At 41.2% G+C, this 27,994-nt stretch overlaps 3 protein-coding genes across 12 annotated transcripts in view; all 3 read left to right on the forward strand.

Annotated features, from left to right (window-relative positions):
- The window catches only part of LOC139366372 (prominin-1-A-like), a 113,922-nt gene extending 93,016 nt beyond the window's left edge, over positions 1–20,906 (forward strand). For 2 of the 8 annotated variants that reach the window (XR_011626755.1, XR_011626752.1), the window contains 13 exons: positions 642–788; positions 3,477–3,548; positions 4,528–4,620; positions 10,077–10,094; positions 11,954–12,007; positions 12,170–12,250; positions 12,338–12,406; positions 13,067–13,156; positions 14,849–14,964; positions 15,953–15,976; positions 17,693–17,796; positions 18,377–18,409; positions 19,211–20,906. Coding sequence is in view for 3 of the 8 variants with exons in the window: in XM_071103788.1 (XP_070959889.1) it covers positions 642–788; positions 3,477–3,548; positions 4,528–4,620; positions 10,077–10,094; positions 11,954–12,007; positions 12,170–12,250; positions 12,338–12,406; positions 13,067–13,156; positions 14,849–14,964; positions 15,953–15,976; positions 16,401–16,469; positions 17,693–17,762 (903 nt within the window). In the remaining 5 variants the exon portion in view is untranslated. Of the gene's footprint in view, positions 1–641; positions 789–3,476; positions 3,549–4,527; positions 4,621–10,076; positions 10,095–11,953; positions 12,008–12,169; positions 12,251–12,337; positions 12,407–13,066; positions 13,157–14,848; positions 14,965–15,952; positions 16,191–16,400; positions 16,470–17,692; positions 17,851–18,376; positions 18,410–19,210 lie in introns of those variants that run through there. The other 6 variants (XR_011626756.1, XR_011626753.1, XR_011626754.1 and 3 more) reach the window with 5 other exon arrangements.
- Positions 20,907–22,242: 1,336 nt separating this feature from the next.
- On the forward strand, positions 22,243–25,305 carry LOC139366013 (fibroblast growth factor-binding protein 2-like). 3 transcript variants are annotated; one of them, XR_011626715.1, is made up of 3 exons: positions 22,243–23,274; positions 23,483–24,028; positions 24,552–25,305. XR_011626715.1 is itself a non-coding variant. In XM_071103090.1 (2 exons), exon 1 carries the CDS (start codon positions 22,286–22,288, stop codon positions 23,264–23,266), a length of 981 nt encoding a protein of 326 aa, XP_070959191.1. In that variant the 5' UTR covers positions 22,243–22,285; the 3' UTR covers positions 23,267–23,274; positions 23,483–25,305. The 3 variants fall into 3 exon arrangements, 1 of the variants encoding a protein (XP_070959191.1); XR_011626716.1 differs by having other exon boundaries at positions 23,483–24,021; positions 24,538–25,305; XM_071103090.1 differs by having other exon boundaries at positions 23,483–25,305.
- A 919-nt stretch (positions 25,306–26,224) lies between these two features.
- Positions 26,225–27,033, forward strand: LOC139366014 (fibroblast growth factor-binding protein 1-like). The gene has a single exon (XM_071103091.1). It carries the CDS (start codon positions 26,246–26,248, stop codon positions 26,915–26,917), a length of 672 nt encoding a protein of 223 aa, XP_070959192.1. The 5' UTR covers positions 26,225–26,245; the 3' UTR covers positions 26,918–27,033.
- The last annotated feature ends 961 nt before the right edge of the window (positions 27,034–27,994 follow it).

A 27,994-nucleotide genomic window follows, 5' to 3' on the forward strand; every position in this document is an offset into this window, starting at 1 on the left:
GAATTAAGAGGAGCCTACCCTGTCCCTGGTCTATCGTACCGCTCCACCCCACACCACCACTAAGGAAATAAGTAACAAACCCATCTGTTTACTTAACGCTGAATGACCAAGTTAACAACTTTGTTTTGATCACCATTTTGTTCTAGGCTCTCTAAAATAGTCTTGACCATAGAATTCTATTTCTATGTTCTGGACTCTTGCGGTACCAGACCTCAACACCGAGGTCGAGGCTACTAAAGTAGAGGCTACTAAAGTAGAGGCTACTAAAGTAGAGGCTACTAAAGTAGAGGCTACTAAAATAGTGTTGGAAAACAAACCATTTGCACAAATGCAAACACACATTTTGTCTCTTGTAACAACCATGTGCAATGAAGATTGGTGTAAACAAACAGATTTGCGCCTGTAACTTGAAGGGTACCTACATAAGGAATTCATAACACATTCGTAACCCATCCATTACATATGAAATGTAACTAGGCTCCCTTTCTGTTTCCAGTACAACAAGGTGGTGGTGAGGATGTTTGAATGTGTAAAATTGACATACGGGCTTCATAAACCCACATTTGTTACCAATATATACCACATTCATAGCTATTGCTTATCTTTATCGATGTAGCTGACAATTCTCCTTGTGTTTCCAGTACACCAAGGAAGTGGCGAAGATGTTTGACAGTGTGAAGATTGACCTGAGAGGTATCGTCCTGCTGGAGTCTGAGGGGAAACAGAGCCTCATTGACTTCTCTGAGACTGGCATTGCGGAGATCAACTATGCAGCATATCTGGCGGAGGTAGAGTACTGGCATTGAGGGGAAATTTCAATCTAAAAATACTTTCTCCCCTGGTCACCTATCGTTCATTTCTATAGTTTAAAGTGACTTCCTCTACTCCACTCCTCTCCTTATCTCAATAGTTTAAAGTGTCCTCCTCTGCTTATCTCAATAGTTTAAAGTGTCCTCCTCTCCTTATCTCAATAGTCCAAAGTGTCCTTGTCTCCTCCTCTTTCGTCTTAATAGCCTACTTTGGCTTCCTCTCCCTCATCTCAAGCCACTGTAGACTTTTCAGATATACCTTCAAAAGACACACTAGTATACTTGTATGACACATCACTAAAGATAGTTATAATTTCAAAGATGAGATACCACGATGGATTTAGGATTTGCTTCTGTTATGGCTAACCAGGATTTAGCTGGAGTCTTCCTGAGGTCTTCATGAAGTCTTCCAAGGGTTTTCCTAGGGTATACACTACCGGTCAAAAGTTTTGGAACACCTACTCATTCAAGGGTTTTTCTTTATTTTTACTATTTTATTATTATTTTAGAATAATATATGAAATAACACATATGGAATCATATAGTAACCAGAAAAATGTTAAACAAATCAAAATATATTTTATATTTGAGATTCTTCAAATAGCCACCTTTTTCCTTGATAACAGATTTGCACACTCTTGGCATTCTCTCAACCCACTTCAATAGGTAGTCACTTGGAATGCATTTCAATTAAACAGGTGTGCCTTGTTAAAAGTTAATTTGTGGAAATTATTTTATTCTTAATGCGTTTGAGCCAATCAGTTGTCTTGTGACAAGGTAGTGGGTATACAGAAGATAGCCCTATTTGGTAAAAGCCCAAGACCATATTATGGCAAGAACATCTCAAATCACCCAAGAGAAACGACAGTCCATCATTACTTTAAAATGAAAAGGTCAGTCAATACGGAAGATTTCTTTCATCACATTCCCAGTGGCTCAGAAGTGTACCTACACTCAATTAGTATTTGGTAGCATTGCCTTTAAATTGTTTGACTTTGGCTCAAACGTTTTGGGTAGCCTTCCATAATCTTCACACAATAAGTTGAATTTTGGCCCATTCCTCCTGACAGAGCTGGTGTAACTGAGTCAGGTTTGTAGCCCTCCTTGCTCGCATACGCTTTTTCAGTTCTGCCTCAAATTTCTATAAGTTTGAGGCCAGGGCTTTGTGATGGCCACTCCAATACCTTGACTTTGTTGTCCTTAAGCCATTTTGTCACAACTTTGGAAGTATGCTTGGGGTCATTGTCCATATGGAGGACCCAACTTCCTGACTGATGTCTTGAGATATTGCTTCAATATAATCCACATAATTTTCCATCCTCATGATGCCATCTATTTTGTGAAGTGCACCAGTCCCTCCTGCAACAAAGCACCCCCACAACATGATGCTGCCACCCCCGTGCTTCACGGTTGGGATGGTGTTCTTCGGCTTGCAAGCCTCCCCCTTTTTCCTCCAAAAATAACGATGGTCATTATGGACAAACAGTTCTATTTTTGTTTCATCAGACCAGAGGACATTTCTCCAAAATGTACGATCTTTGTCCCCATGTGCAGTTGCAAACCTTGGTCTGGCTTTTTTTATGGCGGTTTTGGAGCAGTGGCTTCTTCCTTGCTGAGCGGCCTTTCAGGTTATGTCGATATAGGACTCGTTTTACTGTGGATATAGATACTTTTGTACCTGTTTCCTCCAGCATCTTCACAAGGTCCTTTGCTTTTGTTCTGGGATTGATTTGCACTTTTCACACCAAAGTACTTCATCTCTAGGAGACAGAACGCTTCTCCTTCCTGAGTAGTATGACGGCTGAGTGATCGAATGGTGTTTATACTTGCGTACTATTGTTTGTACAGATGAACGTGGTACCTTCAGGCGTTTGGAAATTGCTCCCAAGGATGAACCAGACTTGTGGAGGTCTACAATTTTTTTTCCTGAGGTCTTTGTTGATTTCTTTTGATTTTCCCATGATGTCAAGCAAAGAGGCACTGAGTTTAAAGGTAGTCCTTGAAATACATCCACAGGTACACCTCCAATTGACTCAAATGATGTAAATTAGCCTATCAGAAGCTTCTAAAGCCATGATATCATTTTCTGGCATTTTCCAAGCTGTTTAAAGGCACAGTCAACTCAGTGTATGTAAACTTTTGACCCACTGGAATTGTAATACAGTGAATTATAAGTGAAATAATCTGTCTGTAAACAATTGTTGGAAAAATAACTTGTGTCATGAAGAAAGTAGATGTCCTAACCGACTTGCCAAAACTATAGTTTGTTAACAAGAAATTTGTGGATTGGTTGAAAAACGAGTTTGAATGACTCCAACCTAAGTGTATGTAAACTTCCGACTTCACCTGTACGTCTTCTCTATCAGAATCTGTTGAATGGGGGAGAACATGAAGTTTTCTATGGAACATGATTGTCTTATGGCCTCTTATTGCAGCTTGTATAACTCTTTACTTAAAACCGACAACTATAATGTTTTATGACTTGTTATAAGCCTCTATGAGCCTTTATAGTGTGATATTATAAGGCTTATAAAGGTTACTGTTGTTATGTCTCTATGTGCACAGTTGCACAACTGTTATTATAAGATGACAAGTCTTATGACAAGTCTTATAATGCATTATAGCACCATCATAATACATTATAATCCTATTTCTGTTCATTTGCAGGTCAACAAAGGGGTGACTCTGGTGGACTTACTGTCGTACGCCAATGAGCTTGAGGCACAGACGGACCTTATGGTGAGAACAACATATGACCAACCGTCCAATAAAAACCTCATACTGAAAAAACAACACGGCTCCAACCAACCACACAATGTTTTCTCAGTGTACTAGTAGATTGAAGCTTTATTTACACCACGATCCAAGACAGGGAGACAATGGAATGGGAGTTCAGATCTAAAACTATGTGAAAGCTCCGCGTGTCTTCATCAACTGCATAACCTTGCGGCGGTTTGCTATCGACACACACACACACACACACACACACACACACACACACACACTTAAGCAGTCTCTGAAATCACTTTTTAATGTTCTGCCTTGCCTTTAAGGGTTGGAAGCTCACACAAGCTCCCCATTCATGGCCCAAAATGTTGGGCCAACTCTGGGTCCTCCACCACTTGCCATGGGCTCGGAGGCAGTGGAGCCAGTTTAAAGTGGTCTTCTGTGGGGTGATATGTGCCCCTCCCTGTGCCCCCCTAGTATTCATCTGGTGCCCATCTGTCCTGGTGCCCCATGTTCTGTTGGCATTGAGAACACACACACGGTGGACACTGAGAATGGTTCACCCGTATATAGATCATTTAAATGACTTGATTCTACATGTAATTCTATGGGTTCAATATGTAGTTTTTATGCTGCATTACATTCATTGATTAAGGCAGTCTCTTATACTAAGTGGTTTGCTGTGTATAGGCCTGTGTACTATAGAGTTTTACACAGATTGCACATTGCTCTAAATATTTGTAAATGTATACATTCTGTACATGAATGTATGTCTAGGGACTCTGGACAATGGTGACCCTGGTAGTGACCCCACTCCCTGCAGGTGTCTCAGGGGCAGTTTGGATATGCAATAAACACATTTCTGTGACACACTTGTACAAGGAACACCCACAAGTGTGTAACAGGACAAATATTAGCACCCCCCAAATTAATAATGATTATTACCTCTTTGTATGTGTGTCTGAACCTCTGTCTATGTGTGTGTCCTTAGCCCAAAGGGCCCCTCCAGACCTCTCTGAAGGGCCACGCCAACAGTCTCCGTCAGATCCACAGTCAGCTGGTCATCCCTATGGAGCAGGCCATGGTAATCAACTATCTTCAATCATTAGTTTTTAGGTTAACATCCATGCCTGGGCCCATCAGTGTTCAGCTTCACCTGACTGGCAGAAATGGCCACTCTTAGAAGAAAAGGTGCTATATCTAGAACCTAAAAGGGCTCTTCAGCTGACCTCATAAGATAACGTGTGTGTGTGTGTGTGTGTGTGTGTGTGTGTGTGTGTGTGTGTGTGTGTGTGTGTGTGTGTGTGTGTGTGTGTGTGTGTGTGTGTGTGTGTGTGTCTGCACAAATGTGTACATACATGCTTGTGTGTGTGTGTGTGTATGTTCTCTGAACTTTACATGCGAGTGGAACACGTCATTGCCAGACATCGATGCAACCTCAGTGAAGCTTTCATCTCTCACTCAAAGCCTCTAGAATATAGAGCTAGACCAGGGCTCTCCAACCTTATTCCTGGAGAGATACTCTCCTGTAGGTTCTAACTCCAACCACGTTCCTGGAGAGATACCCTCCTGTAGGTTAACTCCATTGGTTGCATTGTGCCTTGCAAACCAAACCAAGTGCAGCATATCTGACATACAGAAAATGTTCAGTCCTCTTGATTTTTTCCACATTTTGTTATGTTACAGCCTTATTCTAAAATGGCTTAAAAAAATAAAACATCTCATCAATCTAAACACAATGCCACATAATGACAAAGCAAAAACAGGTTTTTAGAAATGTTTGCACAAACTTTAATATCAAATTTACGTAACTATTCAGACCGTTTACTCAGTACTCAGTATGACGCTACAAGCTTGGCACCTATATTTGGGGAGTTTCTCCCATTCTCTGTAGATCCTCTCAAGCTCTGTCAAGTTGGATGGGGAGCGTCGCTGCACAGCTATTTTCAGGTCTTTCCCAGAGATGTTCGGTTGGGTTCAAGTTGGGCTCTGGCTGGGCCACACAAGGACATTCAGAGACTTGTCCTGAAGCCAGTCCTGCGTTGTCTTGACTGTGTGCTTAGGGTTGTTGTCCTGTTGAAAGGTGAACCTTCACCCCCAGTTTGAGGTCCTGAGTGCTCTGGAGCAGGTTTCAATCAAGGATCTCTCTGTACTTTGCTCCTTTCATCTTTCCCTGGATCCTGACTCTGAAAAACATCCCCACAGCATGATGCTGAAACCATCATGCTTCACCGTAGGGATGGTGCCAGGTTTCCTCCGGATGTGACGCTTGGCATTCAGGCCAAAGAGTTCAATCTTGGTTTCATCAGACGAGAGAATCTTATTTCTCATGGTCTGAGAGTCCTTTAGGGGCCTTTTGGCAAACTCCAAGTGGGCGGTCATGTGCCTTTTACAGAGGAGTGGCTTCCGTCTGGCCACTCTACCATAAATGCCTGATTGATGGAGTGCTGTAAAGATGGTTGTCCTTCTGGAAGGTTCTCCCATCTCCACAGCGGAACTCTAGTGCCCTGTCAGAGTGACCATTGAGTTCTTGGTCACCTCCCTGACCAAGGCCCTTCTCCCTCGATTGCTCTCAGTTTGGCAGGGTGGCCAGCTCAACGAAGAGTCTTGGTGGTTCCAAACTTTTTCCAATTAAGAATGATGGAGGCCACAGTGTTCTTGGAGACCTTCAATGCTGCAGACATTTTTTGGTACCCTTCCCAGATCTGTGCCTCGACACAATACTGTCTCGGCGCTCTACTGACAATTCCTTCGACCTCATGCCTTGGTTTTTTTTCTCTCACATGTACTGTCAACTGTGGGACCTTATATAGACAAGTGTGTGTATCATGTCCAATCAATTTAATTTACCACAGGTGGACTCCAATTAAGTTGTAGAAACAACTCAAGGATGATCAATGGAAACTCTCATAGCAAAGGGTCTGAATACTTAAGTAAATAAGCTATTTCTGTTTTACATTTTTAATACATTTGCAAACATTTCTAAAAACCTATTTTCACTTTGTCATTATATAGGGTAATTGTTTGTAGCTTTTTATTTAATACATTTTAGAACAAGGCTGTAACTTAACAAAATGTTGAAAAAGTCATGGTGTCTCAATACTTCCCGAAGGCACTATGCATATGTATACATTCACCAGGACAAATCAATCATATCTTTAGCTATACCTCACACCTATATTTGGCTCCTTAAAAGACATACTGTATATACATACACTACCGGTCAAAAGTTTTAGAACACCTACTCATTCAAGGGTTTTTCAAAACTATGAAATAACACATGGAATCATTTAGTAACCAAAAAAGTGTTCAACAAATCAAAATATATTTTATATTTGAGTTTCTTGAAATATCCATCCTTTGCCTTGATGACAGCTTTGCACACTCTTGGCATTCTCTCACCCAGCTTCATAAGGTGTAATGCATTTCAATTAACAGGTGTGCCTTGTTAAAAGTTAATTTGTGGAATTTATTTTCTTCTTAATGCATTTGAGCCAATCAGTTGTGTTGTGACTAGGTAGGGGGAGTATACAGAAGATAGCCCTATTTAAAGACCAAGTCCATATTATGTCAAGAACAGCTCAAATAAGCAAAGAGAAACAACAGTACATCATTACATTAAGACATGAAGGTCAGTCAATATGGAACATTTCAAGATATTTGAAAGTTTCTTCAAGTGCAATCGCAAAAACATCAAGTGCTATGGTGAAACTGGCTCTCGTGAGGACCGCCACAGGAATGGAAGACCCAGAGTTACCTCTGCTGCAGAGAATAAGTTCATTAGAATTCCCAGCCTCATAAATTGCAACCCAAATCAATGCTTCACAGAGTTCAAGTAACAGAAGTAACAGATCTCAACATCAACTGTTCAGAGGAGACTGTGTGAAATCAGGCCTTCATGGTTGATTTGCTGCAAAGAAACCACTACTAAAGGACACCGATAATAAGAAGAGACTTGCTTGGGCCAAGAAACACGAGCAATGGATATTAGACCGGTGGAAATTTGTCTTTGGTCTTAGGTCTAGAGTCCAAATTGGAGAATTTTGGTTCGAGCCCCGTGTCTTTCTTTGTGAGACGAAAAGTAGGTGAACGGATGGTCTCCGCATGTGTATTTCCCACCGTAAAGCATGGAGGAGGAGGTGTGATGGTGTGGGGGTGCTTACACTGTCTGTGATTTATTTAGAATTCAGGGCACATTTAGCCAGCATGGCTAGCACAGCATTCTGCAACGATATGCCATCCCATCTGGTTTGGGCTTAGTGGGGTATCATTTGTTTTTTGAAAGGACAATGACCCAACACACCTCCAGGCTGTGTAAGGGCTATTTGACCAAGAAGGAGAGTGATGGAGTGCTGCATCAGATGACCTGACCTCCACAATCCCCCGACCTCAACACAATTTAGATGGTTTGGGATGAGTCGGACCGCAGAGTGAAGGAAAAGCAGCCAACAAGCATATGTGGAAACTCCTTCAAGTGTCACACCCTGACCACAGAGAGCCTTTTTATTCTTTATTTTGGTTAGGTCGGGGTGTGACTAGGGTCGATAATCTAGGTTGTTTTATTTCTATGTTGGCCTGGTATGGTTCCCAATCAGAGGCAGCTGTTTATTGTTGTCTCTGATTGGGGATCATATTTAGGCAGCCATTTCCTCACTGTGTTTTGTGGGATCTTGTTTATGTGTAGTTGCCTGTGAGCACTCCATAGCTCCGTATCGTATCGTTTGCTCTTAATTGTTTTTTTGTGCGGTTCACTCCAAATAAAATATGTCGAACTGATTTCACGCTGCGCCTTGGTCCGAATGTGATTACGACGATCGTGACATCAAGACTGTTGGAAAAGCATTCGTCATGAAGCTGGTTGAGAGAATGGCCAAGAGTGTGCAAAGCTGCCATCAAGGCAAAGGGTGACTATTTGAATATATTTTGATTTAACACTTTTTTGGTTTCTACATGATTGTAGTAAAAATAAAGAAAACCCCTTGAATGAGTAGGTGTTCTTAAACTTTTGACCGGTAGTGTACAGTCGTGGCCAAAAGTTTTGAGAATGACACAAATATAAATTTCCACAAAGTTTGCTGCTTCAGTGTCTTTAGATATTTTTGTCAGATGTTACTATGGAATACTTAAGTATAATTACAAGCATTTCATATGTGTCAAAGGCTTTCATTGAAAATTACATGAGTCCATTTTTTCAGTGTTGACCCTTCTTTTTCAAGAACTCTGCAATCTGCCCTGGCATGCTGTCAATTAACTTCTGGGCCACATCCTGACTGATGGCAGCCTATTGTTGCATAATCAATGCTTGGAGTTTGTCAGAATTTGTGGGTTTTTGTTTGTCCACCCGCCTCTTAAGGATTGACCACAAGTTCTCAATGGGATTAAGGTCTGGGGAGTTTCCTGGCCATGGACACAAAATATCGATGTTTTGTTCCCCGAGCCACTTAGTTAGCACTTTTGCCTTATGGCAAGGTGCTCCATCATGCTGGAAAAGGCATTGTTCGTCACCAAATTGTTCCTGGATGGTTGGGAGAAGTTGCTCTCGGAGGATGTGTTGGTACCATTCTTTATTCATGGCTGTGTTCTTAGGCAAAATTGTCAGTGAGCCCACTCCCTTGGCTGAGAAGAAACCCCACACATGAATGATCTCAGGATACTTTACTGTTGGCATGACACAGGACTGATGGTAGCGCTCACCTTGTCTTCTCTGGACAAGATTTTTTCGGGATGCCCAAACAATCGGAAAGGGGATTCATCAGAGAAAATGACTTTACCCCAGTCCTCAGCAGTCCAATCCCTGTACCTTTTGCAGAATATCAGTCTGTCCCTGTTGTTTTTCCTTGAGAGAAGTGGCTTCTTTGATGCCCTTCTTGACACCAGGCCATCCTGCAAAAGTCTTCGCCTCACTGTGCGTGCAGATGCACTTACTTAATCTTACTGGCACCTTTTTGTGCAAAGCAATGATGGCGGCACGTGTTTCCTTGCAGGCAACCATGGAATGAGGAAGAACAATGATTCCAAGCACCACCCTCATTTTGAAGCTTCCAGTCTGTTATTTGAACTCAATCAGCATAACAGAGTGATCTCATTAACACACATGTGTTAATGAGAGAATCACTGACATGATGTCAGCTGGTCCTTTTGTGGCAGGGCTGAAATGCAGTGGAAATGTTTTTGGGGGATTCAGTTCATTTGCATGGCAAAGAGGGACTTTGCAATTAATTGCAATTCATCTGATCACTCTTCATAACATTATGGAGTATATGCAAATTGCCATCATATAAACTGAGGCAGCAGACTTTGTGAAAATTAATATTTGTGTCATTCTCAAAACTTTTGGCCACGACTGTACATACAGTATATATACTGTACATGATCACAGTAGCGCACATATGTTTCTCCCAAAATACCATAATATCCCCATAAGTCATTCCTAGTACTGCATTCATATCATGTAGAAATGCTGAGTTTTAGAGATCTGTCTTATCTTTTCTTTCTATATTTCTCCTTTAACTCTTCCTACTTCAATTAATGGCTGCCAAGAAATATGTTAGAGCGAGGGTAAGCATGTGTCTCCAAAGTGTATCTTTGTCCGTCTGTACTGTCGAGGGCTCTGCTTCATTCTCCCATCATTTAAAGCTCATATTGACTTTTTATTTTCAAATAAATGAAAGCCTATGCTTTGCTAATATCGATATCAAACAATATCGATATCATATCAAATTACAGTATTGGTGCCCACAATTAGTTATACATGTTCCTTGTACCTCGAATCCAAGGGGCTTCCCTGGCATGCCCTGACCATTACCATGAACTTCCATTCTCTTTCAGACCATGGTAGAGATTCATGAATGAGATTTGTTAGTACACCACGCTGATTCAGACCCGAATGACATGATTGTAAAAAGTGCAAGATTAGGTCCTTTACAGGCTATATAAAAATAAATCAGTCTTTAGGATTTGTAGATTAGTCTGTGTGTAATTTGTTAATCCTGCAATTATACTTCAAATCTGGTGCATGTGCTGACTAATTACCATGTACGTATACCAGCATGGATTTAATCCTTTGTCATGTTTTCCACATATCGGTTATCACTTGTCTACACTTGTTCAAATATTGAAAAAATGTATTTATGGTTTCTACATACAATATATGGGGAAAAGTATGTGGACACCCCTTCCAACAAGTCAGTTCGTCAAATTTCTGCCCTGCTAGAGCTGCCTCAGTCAACTGTAAGTGCTGTTATTGTGAAGTTGAAATGTCTAGGAGCAACAATGGCTCAGCCGCGAAGTGGTAGTCCACACAAGCTCACAGAACAGGACCGCCGAGAGCTGAAGCACGTAGCGCGTAAAAATAGCCTGTCCTCGGTTGGAACACTCACTACCGAGTTTCAAACTGCCTCTGGAAGCAACATCAGCACAACAACTGTTTGTCGGGAGCTTCATGAAATGGCTTTCCATGGTCGAGCAGCCACACAAGACTAAGATCACCATGCGCAATACCAAACATCAGCTTGAGGGGTGTAAAGCTCGCCGCCATTGGAGCAGTGGAAAAGCCTTCTCTGGAGTGATGAAACACGCTTCACCATCTGGCAGTCCGACGGACAAATCCGGGTTTGGCGGATGCCAGGATGACACTACCTGCCCAAATACATAGTGCCAACTGTCAAGTTTGGTGGAGAAGGAATAATGTTCTGGGGCTGTTTTTCATGGTTCAGGCCCCTTAGTTCCAGTGAAGGGAAATCTTAATGCTACAGCATACAATTACATTCTAGACAATTCTGTGCTTCCAACTTTGTGGCAACGGTTTGGGGAAGGTCTATACAGAAATGGTTTATCGAGATCGGTGTGGAAGAACTTGACTGGCCTGCTCAGAGTCCTGACCTCAACAACATCTAACACCTTTGGGATGAATTGGAACGCTGACTGCGAGCCAGACCTAATCGCCCAACATCAGTGGCCCACCTCACTAATGCTCTTGTGGCTGAATGGAAGCAAGTCCCCCCCAGAAATGTTCCAACATCTATTGGAAAGCCTTCCCAGAAGAGTGGAGACATTTATAGCAGCAACTCCACATGAATGCCCATGATTTTGGAATGAGATGATCGACGAGCAGGTGTCCACATACTTTTGATCTAGTACTGTATTTTGCAACACATTCCTCATGACCAAAATCCACATGAAATAGCCATTGTTGTTGCTGTTGTTGTAGTTTCATATGAAGCATTTTCCTCCCAGTGGGAACCATGCTGCTCTTCTTTCCCATTGTGTGATAAAACTAGAACCGTGTCTTCAAGCATCATGGTGATGCTTGTGCCTGTCTTGTCTCCTGTTGTGTGTTTTAGGAGTTATTACTGTCTCTAATCCCTGACCTTGTATCTCTGGGGTGTTAACTTGTGTTGTGCATTTCCCCTTATAAGAGTACGCTGAATCAGAGCATCAGACTACTCGAAAGGACTGCCTCAGATCTGCCGGTAAGTGGGCCTCCTACAAATCATCTACCCTAACAGTTCACACTGTCTCAATCAACATCAATCATTCGTAATGCATCCATAAACACTGAATAAAGACTACGTAACAGCTCCATAGACTGTTATGAAAGCATCTTGAGCATTCTAATGCTGTGTCCTGTCCAGAACAAAATCACTGATGTGCTGAAGACCATCGAAGCGGCCCAGTATCTCATCTCCCAGAATGCAACACATGTCGCCATCCAGGTGACTAAGATGGCTTCCCAGTCATTGTTTACATTTCAGTGCTAGGATAAAACACAGTAGGTGACATATTATCCCTTTCTCCATTAGGAAACAGAAAAGTACAAGCAAACCATTGTTGGTTACTTCAGGCAATACATAGAGTGGGTCAGGACCTCCGTAAGTATTTGTGTCCCAACAGTTTTTGAATGCCTATTACAGTTCTTATATTAGAATTATGACGTAGAAGATAAACTAGTGTTAGCTCCCAAACTATGTTGACATACAGCTTATCAACTGCTCATTCCCAGAGAATGTTAAGACTTTGGGGTCTAAAAATAGAAAGAACACAAATGGAAACCAACTTTGGAATTTCCTCTGTGAGCTTTGAACCTTGTTTTTTCCCCTCTGGGCCTTGAACCTTGTTTTCCCTGTGAACCTTGTTTCCCCTGTGAGCCTTAAACCTAGTATCCCCTGTGACCCTTAAACCTTGTTTTCCCCTGTGACCCTTGAACCTTGTTTTCCCCTGTGAGCCTTGAACCTTGTTTTCCCCTGTTGAGCCTTGAACCCTGTAGCATAAGGAGGAAATTAGATGAAGCAGTACTGAGTGCTGGTAAATTACTGTTGTACTGTTTGAAAAGACTGCTTTTCACAACTTTATTGAATTGTGCCAAAAGTAACAGCTCTGCTGACTTGTTTGCAATCAACATAGTCATCAATCGTCCATGTGTGAAGCTATAACATCCATTCATTTTCCAGAAATTCCAACCGACATCTTTCATAATTGTTCGCCAATAGTATAACTGTAACAGATGCCCTTTGTCTGCATGGTTTACCCAGCTGACCATGGAGGTAGCAGCCTGCAAACCCTTCAGCAACATTGTGGACACAGTGGAGATCGTAGCCTGCAGCTTCTTGGTCGACTCGTTGGTAACTAAAAAAGCAATATAAGGGGTCCTTTGAAAACATGCCTGAAACGTCAGTTGGGTGGTTGGTATACGGGGGGAGGTTGGTCTCCGGAGAAGGATCACATGTTACTATACCGGAATACGTTTTTTTGTAGAATAGTAGTGAAGGCATCAGAACTATGAAATAACACATATGGAATCATGTAGTAACCAAAAAAGTGTTAAATCAAAATGGACTTTAGATTCTTCAAAGTAGTCACAATGGATTGGTCTTTTACCAAATAGGGCTATCTTCTGTATACCACCCCTACCTAGTCACAACACAACTGTTTGGCACAAACGCATTAAGAAGGAAAGAAATTCCACAAATTAAATTTTAACAAGGCACACCTGTTAATTTAAATGCATTCCAGGTAATTACCTCATGAAGCTGGTTGAGAGAATGCCAAGAGTGTGCAAAGCTGGCAAAAGATGGCTACTTTAAGGAAAAAGATGGCTACAGTACTTTGGCTAGTCACCCCCCTCCAATCACACACAGCTACACACCTCACCCCCCTCCAATCACACACACCTACGCACCTCACCCCTTCAAATCACACCTACACACCATTACCCCCAACCTCGCCTGATTTAGAACGTACAGGCCCCGAAATCCAGCACATGATCAGTGAGAGCTACTTGGCAGCGCGCAGTGGGGCACCCTACAGAGTGCTGCAGACATGGGGAGCGAGAGACAGAGCCAGAGAAAGAGAGGAGAAGGAAATAAAACCAGCCTTACATAATCCCGACATCTGTCCTGTCGGCATGGGGCCTTGTTACTAACACACTCCCAATGGCAGGAAGCATCTCTGCCTCCCCTAATGAAGTGGAACAAATAGCCACTTAGGGACTCCATAGGTTCCAGCGCCAGCTAATTGACTTGGACTGGGAACAGGATGTTTCTGGACACTCAGCACCGACCAAAGCGCTTGTTAAAGCTCAATGGGTAATTTTACTAGTGTCCCGGAACAAAGGTACAGGAACACAGGAAAGAGTTAGTGCTTCTAGTCATTCCACAATAGCTACACACCACAATAGTTTCCACACTGAGTCTATAGAGTAGAGAAGAGACAACAGCACAGTGTATCTGGTAAGGATGGAGGAATGGAGCTGGTTACCTAACATGGAAACAGAGCAAAGCTGTGACGCTTTGACTATCAGTGGGATTGGAGGGGAGCCAAATGTATCATGAGAGTGTTCATTCTCTAAAACAGACTATGAGGCTGTTACGCACTGTTATTTCATAGCTATGATGACTTTATGACTCAGTGGTTTTCTCATTTAGAGCTGGCTAAACTGCCCCCTCTACACAAACATGCACAGACACAAACAGATACACACTCTGCAGACATTGATGTCCAAAATGATGGAAAGTCCTTTATGAATCTACAGGGCTGAGAAGTGTAGACTGTGTATGGTGCTATACTTCATACCTAAAGCTCCAGTGTTGAAAAGTCACCCAGTAATGAAATAATAAATGATTCATATGTTTAACATTTTGTTCTACCTAACCATTGCTATACTTTATTTCATAAACCAGTATACCATATGTCTTGATCATTTACTCAACGTTTTGGTGGTGGTAAATCTAAAGAGAACACGAACACACGGCTGCTTTATGCCTGGACATCGGATCCACTGACACGGCATTATCTCTGTTTTCTCTGTTTCTCAGAACACATTCTGGTTTGGCCTAGGCTGCTGTGCCCTGTTCCTCCTTCCTAGCATCATCCTGTCAGTAAAACTGGCAAAGTTTTACCGTAGAATGGACACAGAGGATGTTTACGATGAGTGAGTATCTCTACTCCACTTTTAATATTATGCTGTCACAAACAGTTTGTCATATCTGGAAAGAACCATTGGATCATCCTCTTAATTCAACTATAGCTGAGGTTTGGAAGTTCCCTGCTGTTAATTTGTAGTGCAACCCAGTGATTAGTTTGATGTATGGGGATCCTTATTACAGCCTTCTTCCCTGCCAATGGCCCACAACACCTAGCACTTTCCCCCTGCCTATTTGGTTAAAGAGACCATACAGTTGATTTGAGGCCTTTGCGCCCCGCCTCGAAAAGAATCTAGGGCAAACACTGACTTTTTAGACCCTTATTATAAGCATTAAAGAGACTGAAATGGGTAGGAGTCAGGATTACAAAGTGGTAATTAACACAATTTGATTCAGTCCCACAACCGACAAGTTAAATACGAGGTTATAGAGTTGTTTCTGTGCTGTGGTGCTAGCTACTCCTTTCTTTCTTGTTTACTATCTTTTACCCCTCTTATTTCTATAGCTTTACAGTAGTTGTACATAGTAGTAACTTAGTAGTACATAGTAGTAACTTAGTAGTAAGTAGTATTAATAGGAGTAGCAAGTTACAGTAACCTAACACTTTCTACTGCTTCATTCTCTCTCTTTGTCTCGCTCTCTTTTCCCTTGCAGTTCATCTGTTTCTGGAACTTGGCATTTTACTTTGTGATAACCATTCCTACTATTTCCATATTCTTCATCCTTATTTTTCATTTAATTTCTCTCTGTCAAGCACTTTGCACTGTAAGAAAACAAACAGCGTATTAAGAGTTGTGGAATGCTATTCATGTTGTTTTATGCATCCTTCAGTCGCCCTCGCCTCGCCCAGGCACTTACAGTAGTGAATTAATGCCATAGACAAGTCACCAAGTGTCTTGATCAATGACGTGTATCGATGTCACCTGATCAGTACTATTGTGCCCAAAACCTTCTAGTGCATTTCATTAACATTTTTGCTTTTTTGTATCTTTGTAGCATTGAGACAATTCCCATGAAAACGTAAGATTCATTTTACCCATTTTACCTCTCCTTTCTCCTTCCAGTATATTTCATTGGTACATCTGTGCTTTTCTGTGGATTTTGTACATAGATCTCATGGTGCTGGCTTTACATTTTTAGCTATGAAATGCATCTCTTGGTGGATCATTTTGGATTTCCTTTGTGTGCTATCTTGAATAAATTACCCTTGTTGATCATTAAGGGCTCTTACAACCATTATCTTACAAAAGCAAAATTCCACCTCTGTTTTTGTAAGTTAAGATGTAAGATAAAATGCTGTGGTTTATACGTTCACAACTTTCTATATGGAAACATTTACGTCTAGAATCCTATTCCTATTTAGAGAAAAGCCTTTTATTGCCGAGGGTTGATAGCATGCCATGTCTCTTACCTCATGTTTTTTTTATGCAATGTTTTGTTTCAGTATGGAAATTGGTAATAATGGTTATCATAATGAGTGTTTACAAGGTATCCAAAACCCTGTAATGACAAGGTAAACTAAATATAAAGCAGGCCTACGGAAATAATCCATTTGCATGGCATGTTTCAGGGAGGGATGGGGGCAGGGGCGGCATGTTGGCCTGGGGGCAGTCAGTTACTCAGTGAGATGGTTAAATAAGGTGGATGGGACACTGCATGCCCTAGGGGTTTGGCTAGCCCCTCAGACACATCTGGAGGTCAGCTGGACTCTCTGCTTTGTTGCGGCTCCAGCATTGGGAGGTTGTGAGGTTTACGGCTTGTGTGTTTTGGGTTCGGCATGACCTTTGGAGCATTACTAACTTACCCACTGCATGCTCTGTGCACTTGATCAAGTGACATAAAATTCCCTGCATGTCTTGTCTTCTTTAGAATTGGGTAAACTGCTGTGAATGTACACGTGATCCTTTTGCTCAAAGAGAGGCTAAAAGAGAGGCAAGCATGTCTGCTTTGGTGTGGTACTGAGACAACTGCTCATGTGACTAACTTCTTCTAACAACCTCTAACGGCATGGTTTTCATTGAAATGTACAAAAGACATCTCTGGACAGCCAACATGTTTAAACTATAACAGTGTCCAGACACAGAGAGCATCTCCACAGAATGACTGAAAAGGGAAAAGAACAATAACCAACCTGCCACCTAGGGTTTGTCATATTACAACCAACCCAATAATCAGCAGTTCACCATGGTTGGCTTGTCATATTACAACCAACCCAATAATCAGCAGTTCACCATGGTTGGTTTGTCATATTACAACCAACCCAATAATCAGCAGTTCACCATGGTTGGCTTGTCATATTACAACCAACCCAATAATCAGCAGTTCACCATGGTTGGCTTGTCTTATTACAACCAACTCAATAATCACCAATTCACCATGGTTGTCTTGTCTTATTACAACTGACCCATTAATCAGCAATTCACCATGGTTGGCTTGTCTCAAAGTCAATAGAAAATAATTTTGGATAGAGTGGTTATTATTCCTCCAGTTCAGTGCATATGCAGCATGTGTATGGTGACTGCATGCATCATGTCATCCCTGGTTGGCCTCAAGCCCTCAGCAAGTGTCAATGCAGTGGTTCTGCTTTCTGTGTCTTGGGAAATGCCTGCCCCGTTGCTCTCGTCAAGTGAAGGACCTGGAAGCGAGAGGCATGGTCTTACAAAATGGTCGACCCTCGAATGTTCCCTGTTCCTGCCATTGATGTTGTCCCCCATCTCTGTACCCCTGTGCCTCTAGCATCCCTGCCTATGACACTATGACTAGGTTCCCAAGGGCCTCAGCTCCCCCTAGGCATATCGACTGGTGAGAGAAGGCCGGGCTTTTTGACCGGCTCCAGAAAGGTACTGAGAACCACTGATCACTGGGACGGCGTCTCTCCATCCACCTCCTCAGCATTATCCTCCCTGCCTTGTTCTCTCTTCATGCCATAATCTGCTGGTTGTCTGCATAGCATTGCCACTCTGAAAAACTTCCAGAGCTTCCACAGTCTCTTCTCTCTTGTCTCATCCTTTGCTTGACACTATAATTTTCTTTATTTTTCTTATGCTACCCCCTCTTCACAGCTTGTTTTAGCGCTTTTATGTCTGCTTCACTGACTTTTCAGAAAGTCTTCACGGTGAGGATTGCTGTTTTTGGAATCACTTATAAACCTTAAACTGCATATGGTTTGATGGTATTTGTGTCTAACCACTTGTAAACTTACTGTAGACCAGACCCGCTGTGTGTGTGTTTGCTATTCCTATTGACTTATACAGTTTAAAACTAAAGTCTCACTTCTCTCATTTCAAAACTCACATTTCATTGCTTTCATTTCTCCCTCGAGTCTCACAATGGCAAAAGCAATAAGCTTCTGAATTATCCAATTAAATCTGATGCATATAAATGTAAATATTTTCTGATACAGTATCTTCTCTTCTACAGGGCCATCGGAAACTGGAACTGAAACACTAGATTGTACGTTTCCACTATATGATTTATATACTGTTAGTATTTTCTACGATCACTTTTAGCATAGAAATATACCACGTTATTGGCTATCCGTGTAGAAACATACCACGTTATTGGCTATCCGTGTAGAAACATACCACGTTATTGGCTATCCGTGTAGAAACACACCACGTTATTGGCTATCCGTATAGAAACATACCACGTTATTGGCTATCCGTGTAGAAACATACCACGTTATTGGCTATCCGTGTAGAAACATACCACGTTATTGGCTATCCGTGTAGAAACATACCACGTTATTGGCTATCCGTGTAGAAACATACCACGTTATTGGCTATCCGTGTAGAAACATACCACGTTATTGGCTATCCGTGTAGAAACATACCACTTTATTGGCTATCCGTGTAGAAACATACCACGTTATTGGCTATCCGTGTAGAAATATACCACGTTATTGACTATCCGTGTAGAAATATACCACGTTATTGACTATCCGTGTAGAAATATACCACGTTATTGACTATCTGTGTAGAAATATACCACGTTATTGACTATCTGTGTAGAAATATACCACGTTATTGACTATCTGTGTAGAAATATACCACGTTATTGACTATCTGTGTAGAAATATATCACGTTATTGACTATCTGTGTAGAAATATACCACGTTATTGACTATCTGTGTAGAAACATACCACGTTATTGGCTATCCGTGTAGAAATATACCACGTTATTGACTATCTGTGTAAATCATTTTACATCAGTGCATTATTACTCAGTGTTGAATTATATTTAATCTATTTTTAGGACTCCATCCACTTCCCACCCCTTGAACAAGACAAAGCTCAGAAAATATGTCCTTACTGGCAGAAGAAGCCCCTAACAAGAAGCTGATGTCTTTTGTATGTGTTCACCTGGCCCTCTCTTCCTCTATCTCCATGGATCTATTTACTGACAACATCCTCCTGCCCAGTCACAACCTCTTCTGGATATCCAGTGTCCAATAGGACCCCCTAGACACTACACAAGGTGTTGTCATCAACTCTTCCTTTGATTTTCCCTGGGGAACAATAAGGAAGGTGTACATCTGAGACAGTGTTGGTTGACCTTCATCCTTCACCACACACAGATGTCTGTTGTGCCTGTGTTTACATTAGTCTGAGCCGAGGCTGAGTTCAAACTGCAGACACAACAACAATTCAGAGGGCTGTGTATTCTCAAACCTTTTGTACTTCTTCTGTGTTTTGTAAAAAGCAACTGAAAAGGTATTTTGAAGGTCATGTAGAGCTGTTACAAGAACATTTCCATTTCTTGTCATAGTTGAATGATGTTTTACTAACTGATTGGGAGAGATGTTTGAAACACAACCTCGGTGTGGAAGAAGACTTGAAGGTCGTGGATCGTAGGCCTATATGTTTGTGCTTGAATAATATAAGGACAATTACAAAATAGCATGACTTTTGTATGTTGGCAACATTAGAAGACAGACAGAGGTTGTTATCCTTGCTGAGGCATACTGACAGATGACTGTTAGACCTGTTTAAAAATAGAATTTTGACTGATGACCACCATATTTGTAAGATATGAGGAAATATCTCATATCAGTGCATAACAGGTGGAATATCACATGAACCTGAACAGAAATGTCAGGAGACTATAACATTCCTTAGTTCGTTAATTTATTAACAATAATGCAAAGTATCATGTTGAGTAAACTAACACGGCATGTTAATCAAGATATTTTTTTGGCTATTGTAGTGGTCAAACCTTAAAGTGGAGAACTGCTATTTGAAGCCAAATTCTATTCTTACTGTAGGTCTCAGGTCTTTAGTTGTTTAACAGTTATGCATAGTATATTGTTTCAATATTATATTTTTTTATCCCACAATAGCTATTGGTACCTATGGAACTACAGAAGGGTAAATGTATTGAAGAGTTGATTGTATATAAGAGATGTATTGCTTAAAGTGAATGATGACACCCGGATGGATTATGCTGAAAAACATTAACGTGCTGTACATGCCACCCCGATAATATGACCCATCTGTTCTCACTTGTTTACAGGTTATGTTCCTTCTCCACCACTGTCTGCTTCTTAAAGATGGGGGTCATTAGCCTACTTAACTACCATGTGCTGTCAATCAAATGGCATTAAGCCAGTAGAGGTTTGTTGATGAGAGGAGTGAGGACTTCTTAATGGTTTGCATAACTGATCTTGCCCATTGCGTCTCGGACAGAAGCTTCACTTCCCAATAACTATTACTTAAGTACATGCCTGCAGACTGCTTACCTGTGTATGCTTAGGTATTACATCACACGCTATTTTACTGATTGCTTAAGACAGACATTTTGTATGCACCATCTGGTTAGATAGTGGGTGCAATGTTTATTGGTTGTTTTAAGGGTAAAACTGTAATGTTGGCACTGCTGGTGCCCATTGGAAATGAGTGCCCATGATGGTGATCTGAAAGTGTATAAATTGTGAATAAAACATTCAATTTCATTCTTGTATACAATTATTATTTTTTTTATGTGTCTCACAAAGTGACTGCTGGAGAAACCAAACATTCTCAAATTGAAAAAACACAGGTTAAGGTCAAGGGGTCTCCTATTTTGGACACCATGTCCTTTGTCTTGTGTAAAGCATTATCTACATATGATCAGGAACATTTGACATGAGACAGTGGGCTGGCACATTTGAGATATTACCAAAAAAGACCAGTCTTATATTTCCACTGTCGGATATAGAACATGGTGTACTCCATTACGTACCTGCTATTTTGAAAAGGAGATTATCATCTTTTCCAATTGACGTTTTTCACAGTCATTTGGCACCCACACCTACTGTACATCTGTGGAGACCAGATATACATTTTCTAGTCCGCACATACCACATGACCACTTCTCCCTCACCCTAAATGTGCAACTGGTTAAAGAAGATTGGGTAATGCCTTTATACTTTAGAGTGAGTCACTGGATTTAGTCATTGGGTACACAACCAACCAAGCCGCTGCTTCTTTAACACAGCTTCCAACCCGGAAGCCAGCCACACCAATGCGCCGGAGGAAACACCGGGTTATTCTTGTTCTTTCTTAACTGGCACAGTAATTACTTCCTGTGTGGCACGCTAGATTGACCTACCGCCACCCACATGCATATTTGTTTGGAACTTCTTGGATTTTTTCCCTCAAGTTTCTCCCCAGTCTCCAGTTTCAGATTTTATTGTGTTTATATTTGGAAGGAAATTATAGGCTGTGCTGTATGGTTGTAAACCTCAACTACCTTTAAAACAGCAATGAACCTTGAACAATTCAACATGTCCTTGCAGGATAGCATTTTAAGACACGTTGTGGTATTGAGTTGAACAGTATCTAAAAGTGAGGGGGAAAAATTGGCGTGGTGAATGATTAAAGTGGCGTGGTGGACGATTAGATAAATATTATGTTGGCATCAGTGCGCCAAGCTTCTCAAAATTAATGACAGTCTGGGGAATTGTTCTCAAACGATAAAGTCCACAAAGTCTTGCTTGACATATTTCTCAATTAAACATTTGTAGTTCTAAATTGCTTATAATATGGGCGATTACATAAAACCTGGTTAAACGTGTGGGCATCAATGTTCCCAGCCTATTTTGCTTCATCCCAATTGGTTTTGCATGTGGCCCTGGCTTTCATTGACAGTCGCTAGACAAGCATAAATTATAGTCACATTGCAGAGGGGGGCACTACTCTCCTCCCCTCTTCAGGAGGGCTCTTGTAGCCCAGACTTTTTTTCACCTGAATGCCCTCTTTGTGTGCAAAGCCCATAAATAGCAAGAGGGACCCTCAGCTTCTACAGTCCCAATCTCACTCCCTCTCTCGCACTCAAGCATCTGGTATAACCATGTGGACTCGGGCCGGTGCACTGCTGCTCCTCGCCTGCTGTCTCTGGGCAGTGGAGGGACAGAATGAGAATGGCAACACGAGGGCAGGCAATGGTGGTGCTGCTGCTGCTGCTGCAGAGAACAGGAAGAGTGTCTGGGAGGACCCCATCCAGTTCAACAACAAGGCAAAGGACTTCTGCATCATGAGTGTCACCGGCCAGGGAAATGTCACCAGGCTGAGGATATTGTGCCAGGGTGCCGAGAGAACATACTGGTGCGAGTACACGGGTAAGCCCCAGATGTGCCGTCCCTACAACAACAACCCTCACCACTATTTCACCCAGATCATGTGGGACCTGAGGAAACTACAAAACGCCTGCCAGGCACCCAAAGCTATCAAGCCTCAAATGTGCAAGAGGGCACCGGAAGACGCACAGATGGTGTTCTCTGCTTCCTCCACGCCAGAGGCCGCACCAGCAGCAATCCCTGAAAAGCCAGAGAAAGCCCAAGAGCCAAACCAGGCAAAACCAGAGACCCCCAAGGTACCATTCACCAAGCAGGCTAAGCCAGCCGCAACCAAGCCTGAAGCTAAATCAGCAAGACCAGAGCAGGCAAGGCCGGAGCAAACTAAACCAGAGAAAGCCAGGCCAGAGCCAGCAAAACCAGAAGCAAGACCAGCACCTACAAAACCTGAAAAAGCCCGAACAGAAGCAAGACCAGCACCTACAAAGTCACTGCAATCCAGACCTGAGCAGGCAAAACCAGCAGCCGCAAAACCAGCAGCAGCAAAACCAGCAGCTTCAAAACCAGCAGGCTCAAAACCAGTCAAGCCAGCAGTGAACAAGACAGCTGTTCTAAAAAAGCTTCTGACCCCCAAACCAACCGCTCTGAAACCAACCAAGCCCACTGTCAAGAGCAATGCCAAACAGCTGGCACAAGAATATTGTTGGCGGTCACTCCAAGGCATCTGTTCCTATGTCATTGATTGGTTTCAGAACTAATAATGAAGGTGAGTTTAAAAAGTTGGCTGTTTATATTTTCTTAATTGTAGTCATAGCATTGTATATTATCATGATGATCATTTGTATGAAAAAGTATGTCTGTCGATCAAATACCTGAAATTAACTCAGGTCTGTAAAAAGTATGTTGAGTATTTTACTGAGTGTAGAAAACGTCAACCTATTCACTATATTTACTTTTTGCTCCCTCTTTCCCAGATGTAGATTTCTTTTGAAGATTACTTCAAAAGTCTGTCTAAAGAGGTGCTCAGAGTGGTTTTCCAGAAAATGACTTTGATAAATGGTAGAAGAGAGTTCTAACACCCTCTTTGCGGAAATGATCATGCTGACACTGCTGTCAATCAAACAACTTTCCAGCCTGCCATTTCACCATGATTTGTGCACTGTAATACAAAAATCTACTTGTTTCAACAAATGATTATTAAGTAACTAGTTACATAGTCTTTTTTAGTTTACTGAACTTTTCAGTCCAAGTGTTACCTCGAGAAACAAAAAAAAATAGTTGGTCCAAACTTAGCTCCAACTCTAGAAAACTTGTCTCATATGTTCATTCAACTATCAATTATTTGTGAATCTTAACTAATACAGGTGTGCAACTGGTTACACACAGTGGTTTTAACATACAATGTTTTCAACTTACATATCTTACACGTTGACATACATCATTACATTGTTCATTTATACAGTCATTATTATTCAACATGTCATCTCCTGGGCTTTGCACTCACAACCTCTTGGTTCATGGCATTCCTATCTTCCTGCTATGCCACCATGTTGGTGTCAATTATCAGTTAATCTGGCTTTTCTCTCACCATTGATTTAACTTAGTTATTTCAGCAATTTGATGTTTTTCTGTATAGTTGTCTGATGTTGGTGGGGCATGTTACTCTGTTTTAAAGTTTTTATTTATTTAACCTTTATTTAACTCTGCAAGTCAGTTAAGAACAAATTCTTATTTACAATGGCAACAGACACCGGCCAAACCTGGACGACGCTGGGCCAATTGTGCTCCGCCCTATGGGGCTCCCAATCACGGCTGGTTGTGATACAGCCTGAATTCAAACCCGGGTGTCTGTAGTGACGCCTCTAGCACTGAGATGCAGTGCCTAAGACCGCTGCGCCACTCGGGAGCAAGTTACTCCTTAATCACTATGATAAATAAAATATTAGTTCTCTAATGTACTTTTAACAGATCTGATATTTACTTACTGAAGTGCAAAGTGTTCCAATACAGGTGAAACAGTCATTGACAGGCATGGTGGCATAGCAGGAAGATTGGCATGCTGTGAACCAAGAGGTTGTTCAAATCCCACATGTTGAATATGAATTGCTGTATACATGCACAATGTAATCATGTGTGTCAAATATCTAAGTTGTTGCAATTAGTTCCACCACCTTTTTTAGTTAAGATACTCAAATAATAATTTCTAGTTGAATTAACATATGAGACAATTTGAGCAACACAATCTTAAATTGATTAATTTTTGGAGCTAAGTTTGTGCCAACTAAAAATGTTAATTTCAGGTAACACTTTGACCGAAACATTTTGTAAACAAAAAAAAGCTGTGACACCAGTTACTTAATATTAAGTTCCATCGAGACCAATACCAAAAACATAATTCCAAGGGTCACAATGACAACTAAAAGCATCCATATCTGAATGTGTGGATTGGGTATGGACAGATCATTAAATCCATCGTCTTCCACATGGTACTCATTTTGGTGACAGTTTTTACTGTTGGTGACAGTTTTTTTACAGTTTGTTTTTTCAGACAAACCTATGATACCCTATAATGGTCTCTCCTAAGGCAGATACGCCATTGGTTTTGCCTTCTTTGTATGTTTGTTTATGTGTACGTTTGTATCACCATAAACCATGTATTGAAATGCACAAGGTTGTGTCATTCACATTTAGACTGGCATATTCAGCTCTACCACTGGTTCATTGGACTGAAAGGTCACAATCAATGAATGAATGTCGACATGTGTATGTAATAAATAAATGTGTGTTCTTAATTCTTTTTAGTGTGTCTGTGTTCCTTAATGCCTTGCTTTAAGTTCAAAGCCTTTCTCTCACTATTTTTTTAAATACCAGCAGGCAAAATGTTTTTGACTACAATGTTTTTCTTTGTCTTAAATACAACCCTTTTAGAGGTGCTGTGTCTCTTTTTCCCCCAGTAAGTGACGCTGTTGTATCAACTTATTTAAATATATATTTTTTCAATTCGTTGCTCACTGCACTTTTACTGGAACAGTATACATATACCAGCGGTGGGAAAACTTGAGTAAAAGTAAAGATAACTTATTAGAAAATGACTCAAGTAAAAGTGAAAGTCACCCAGTAATACTACTTGAGTAAAATTCTAAAAGTATTTGGTTTTAAATATACTTAAGTTTTAAAAGTGCATTTAATTGTTAAAATATAAAAGTATAAATTATTCAAAATTCCTTATATTAAGCAAACCAGACAGCACAAGTAAAATTACTGTTTTTTGGTTAAGGGGTTAGGTTTACAATTAGGGATAGGGTTGCTATTAGAGTTAGGAATTTGGGGTTACCGTTATGGTTAGGTTAAGGGTTAAGGTAAGGAAAAATAGGATTTTGAATGGGAATCAATTGTAAAACAAACGTGCGTGCGTGTGTGTGTGTGTGTGTGTGTGTTAGGCCCATGTTCCATGTGTGTGGCGTGAGGGAATAAGGCGGTGGTGGGTGTGTCTGTGCTCTATAAATGCCACATGCACGTTCCCCAGGTGTCATAACGAAATTGAATCATTTCCATCTTCCCAAATCCACAGGTGAGCTGACTAAAATAACCACTTATGTTGTGTTAAATATTATCTGCCATTATCCCCCATAAATATTCTCTGCTGCCATGTTGTAACAGGCTACAGTACCAATTATTTGAATTGGAGGCCTACTGTACTAATAACTATGCCATTTCTGCAGATATTTTAGCGGGACATGGCGCTCCTTACCAATTTAGCCGTCTTGCTGGTTATTTCCTGCATATCTCAGGAGCTTATGGTTGCTAAATGTCAAGGATCCAAAAAAAGCGGGATGAAGGAGAAAGAGAAAGGGGAACCAATTGACAGAGAGCAACCAAAGCCCTCCGTCCCGTCTCCAGCGAATAAAGACAGCAGCCCCAGAGGAAAGGGTGTTTTCAAGGGCAAATTCTCCACCAAAGACAAGACGCAGTGCACTTGGGTTGCGACAGGTGATGATGCCTTTGTGCTTGCCGTGAACTGCAAAAAAGGGGAAACAAGTTTCGACTGCAAATATGTGGCCAAACCAGCCACTTGCCCTGGGTACGAGTCCAACGCCAAAGCCTACTGGAAACAGATTACGCGTGCTCTAAAGAAACAGAAGAAATTATGCTTGGACTCCACCGCTTTGATTAAAGCAGGAATGTGCAGAAAAGCTCCCAAGGAAGCCCATTTCAAACTTAACAATACACCCAGAGATGTTGTTGTTCCAAGGACTACCATTCAGACACATTCTTCTCCTTATGTCTCCCCATCGGGTGCCAAATCTTGCACAGTTGATAAGAAGAGACTGGCGGAAGAATATTGCGCGGGTTCGTGGTCGAGTTTGTGTACTTTCTTTTTCTCCATGGTCCAGAATGATGATTGTTGAACGTAAAAGAAATGCGTTTACATTCCCACTCTCCCCATTGGTTGTCATAAACAAACTAATTAACACTTGTTGCTACTTCTAATCGCGAATATGAATGTATTTTGATGGATTGTGAGGAGAACCTAGTTTAAAGACAGATTGTTGAGTACATTTACATACACACTAATAATTTGATATGAAACTGATTATGGCAGTAGGCGGACTTTACAATAGTCACTCAACCCCCTTACCCTGTTTGTTTTAGTCGCCGTAAAGTCCAAATCTAAGACAACATACGCCAATTAAAACACATTGTTTTCTGAGCAATCTTTCGAATTATTAGGACATGTATACACCTTTACTCGGTGTTCCAGCGGTATATTTGATCTGTGAATGTGCTAGCACCAGCCGATCGAGCCTCCCTTTTTAGTGTGAGCGGAGTGTGTTTGGAACAACTGAATGTATGCATCTTAGAAGTAGTTTTCACATACACACTTTATACGTTCGAATTCAGAATCAAATATTATTCCCAAAAATAAAATGTTCGCTGTGGTAGAACGTATATTTTGATTGACGATTTGCTGCATTTATCAGTGCCATCGGGTAGCCCTATTTCAGATGTGTCCATGTGAACATGATTATTAGGGAATTCGTTCTTCTTGCAAAGCATGTAAACGGTTTAATCGAACCATTATATTAATATGACTAACCACAATAATCACATTATTGTGTGCATGTAACCGCACTCATACCATCCATACCACTTTTCCCTTTGAAATGTTTTTGCTAGGTGTTGTATTCATTGTAAAGCTACAGTAGCCTACTTAATAAATATTTTGTATACTATGTACTCAACTCTTCTCTTCATTTTATATGCACTTGTAGTTGAAGCATTTCTGCAGCATATTCTTTCTAGGAGGGTGGACAGGAGTTAGGTCATTATTATTTTCAATGGTGTATTGCATTACTCAATCATCATTATTTTCGAATGACTAACGCTTATTATATAATTTACTACTTCTTGGCAGACAGAGTATTATTCCGTACCACCCTGCAATGCACTCACTTATGCACGCATGCTCATGCGCGCACGCACAC

Source organism: Oncorhynchus clarkii, chromosome 14 (assembly GCF_045791955.1).
Source record: "Oncorhynchus clarkii lewisi isolate Uvic-CL-2024 chromosome 14, UVic_Ocla_1.0, whole genome shotgun sequence".
NCBI lineage: Eukaryota > Metazoa > Chordata > Actinopteri > Salmoniformes > Salmonidae > Oncorhynchus > Oncorhynchus clarkii.

Bases quoted from the DNA above. Each gene is read 5' to 3' on its own strand.
- LOC139366013 (XM_071103090.1), top strand. From the start codon at position 22,286: ATGTGGACTCGGGCCGGTGCACTGCTGCTCCTCGCCTGCTGTCTCTGG.
- LOC139366014 (XM_071103091.1), top strand. From the start codon at position 26,246: ATGGCGCTCCTTACCAATTTAGCCGTCTTGCTGGTTATTTCCTGCATA.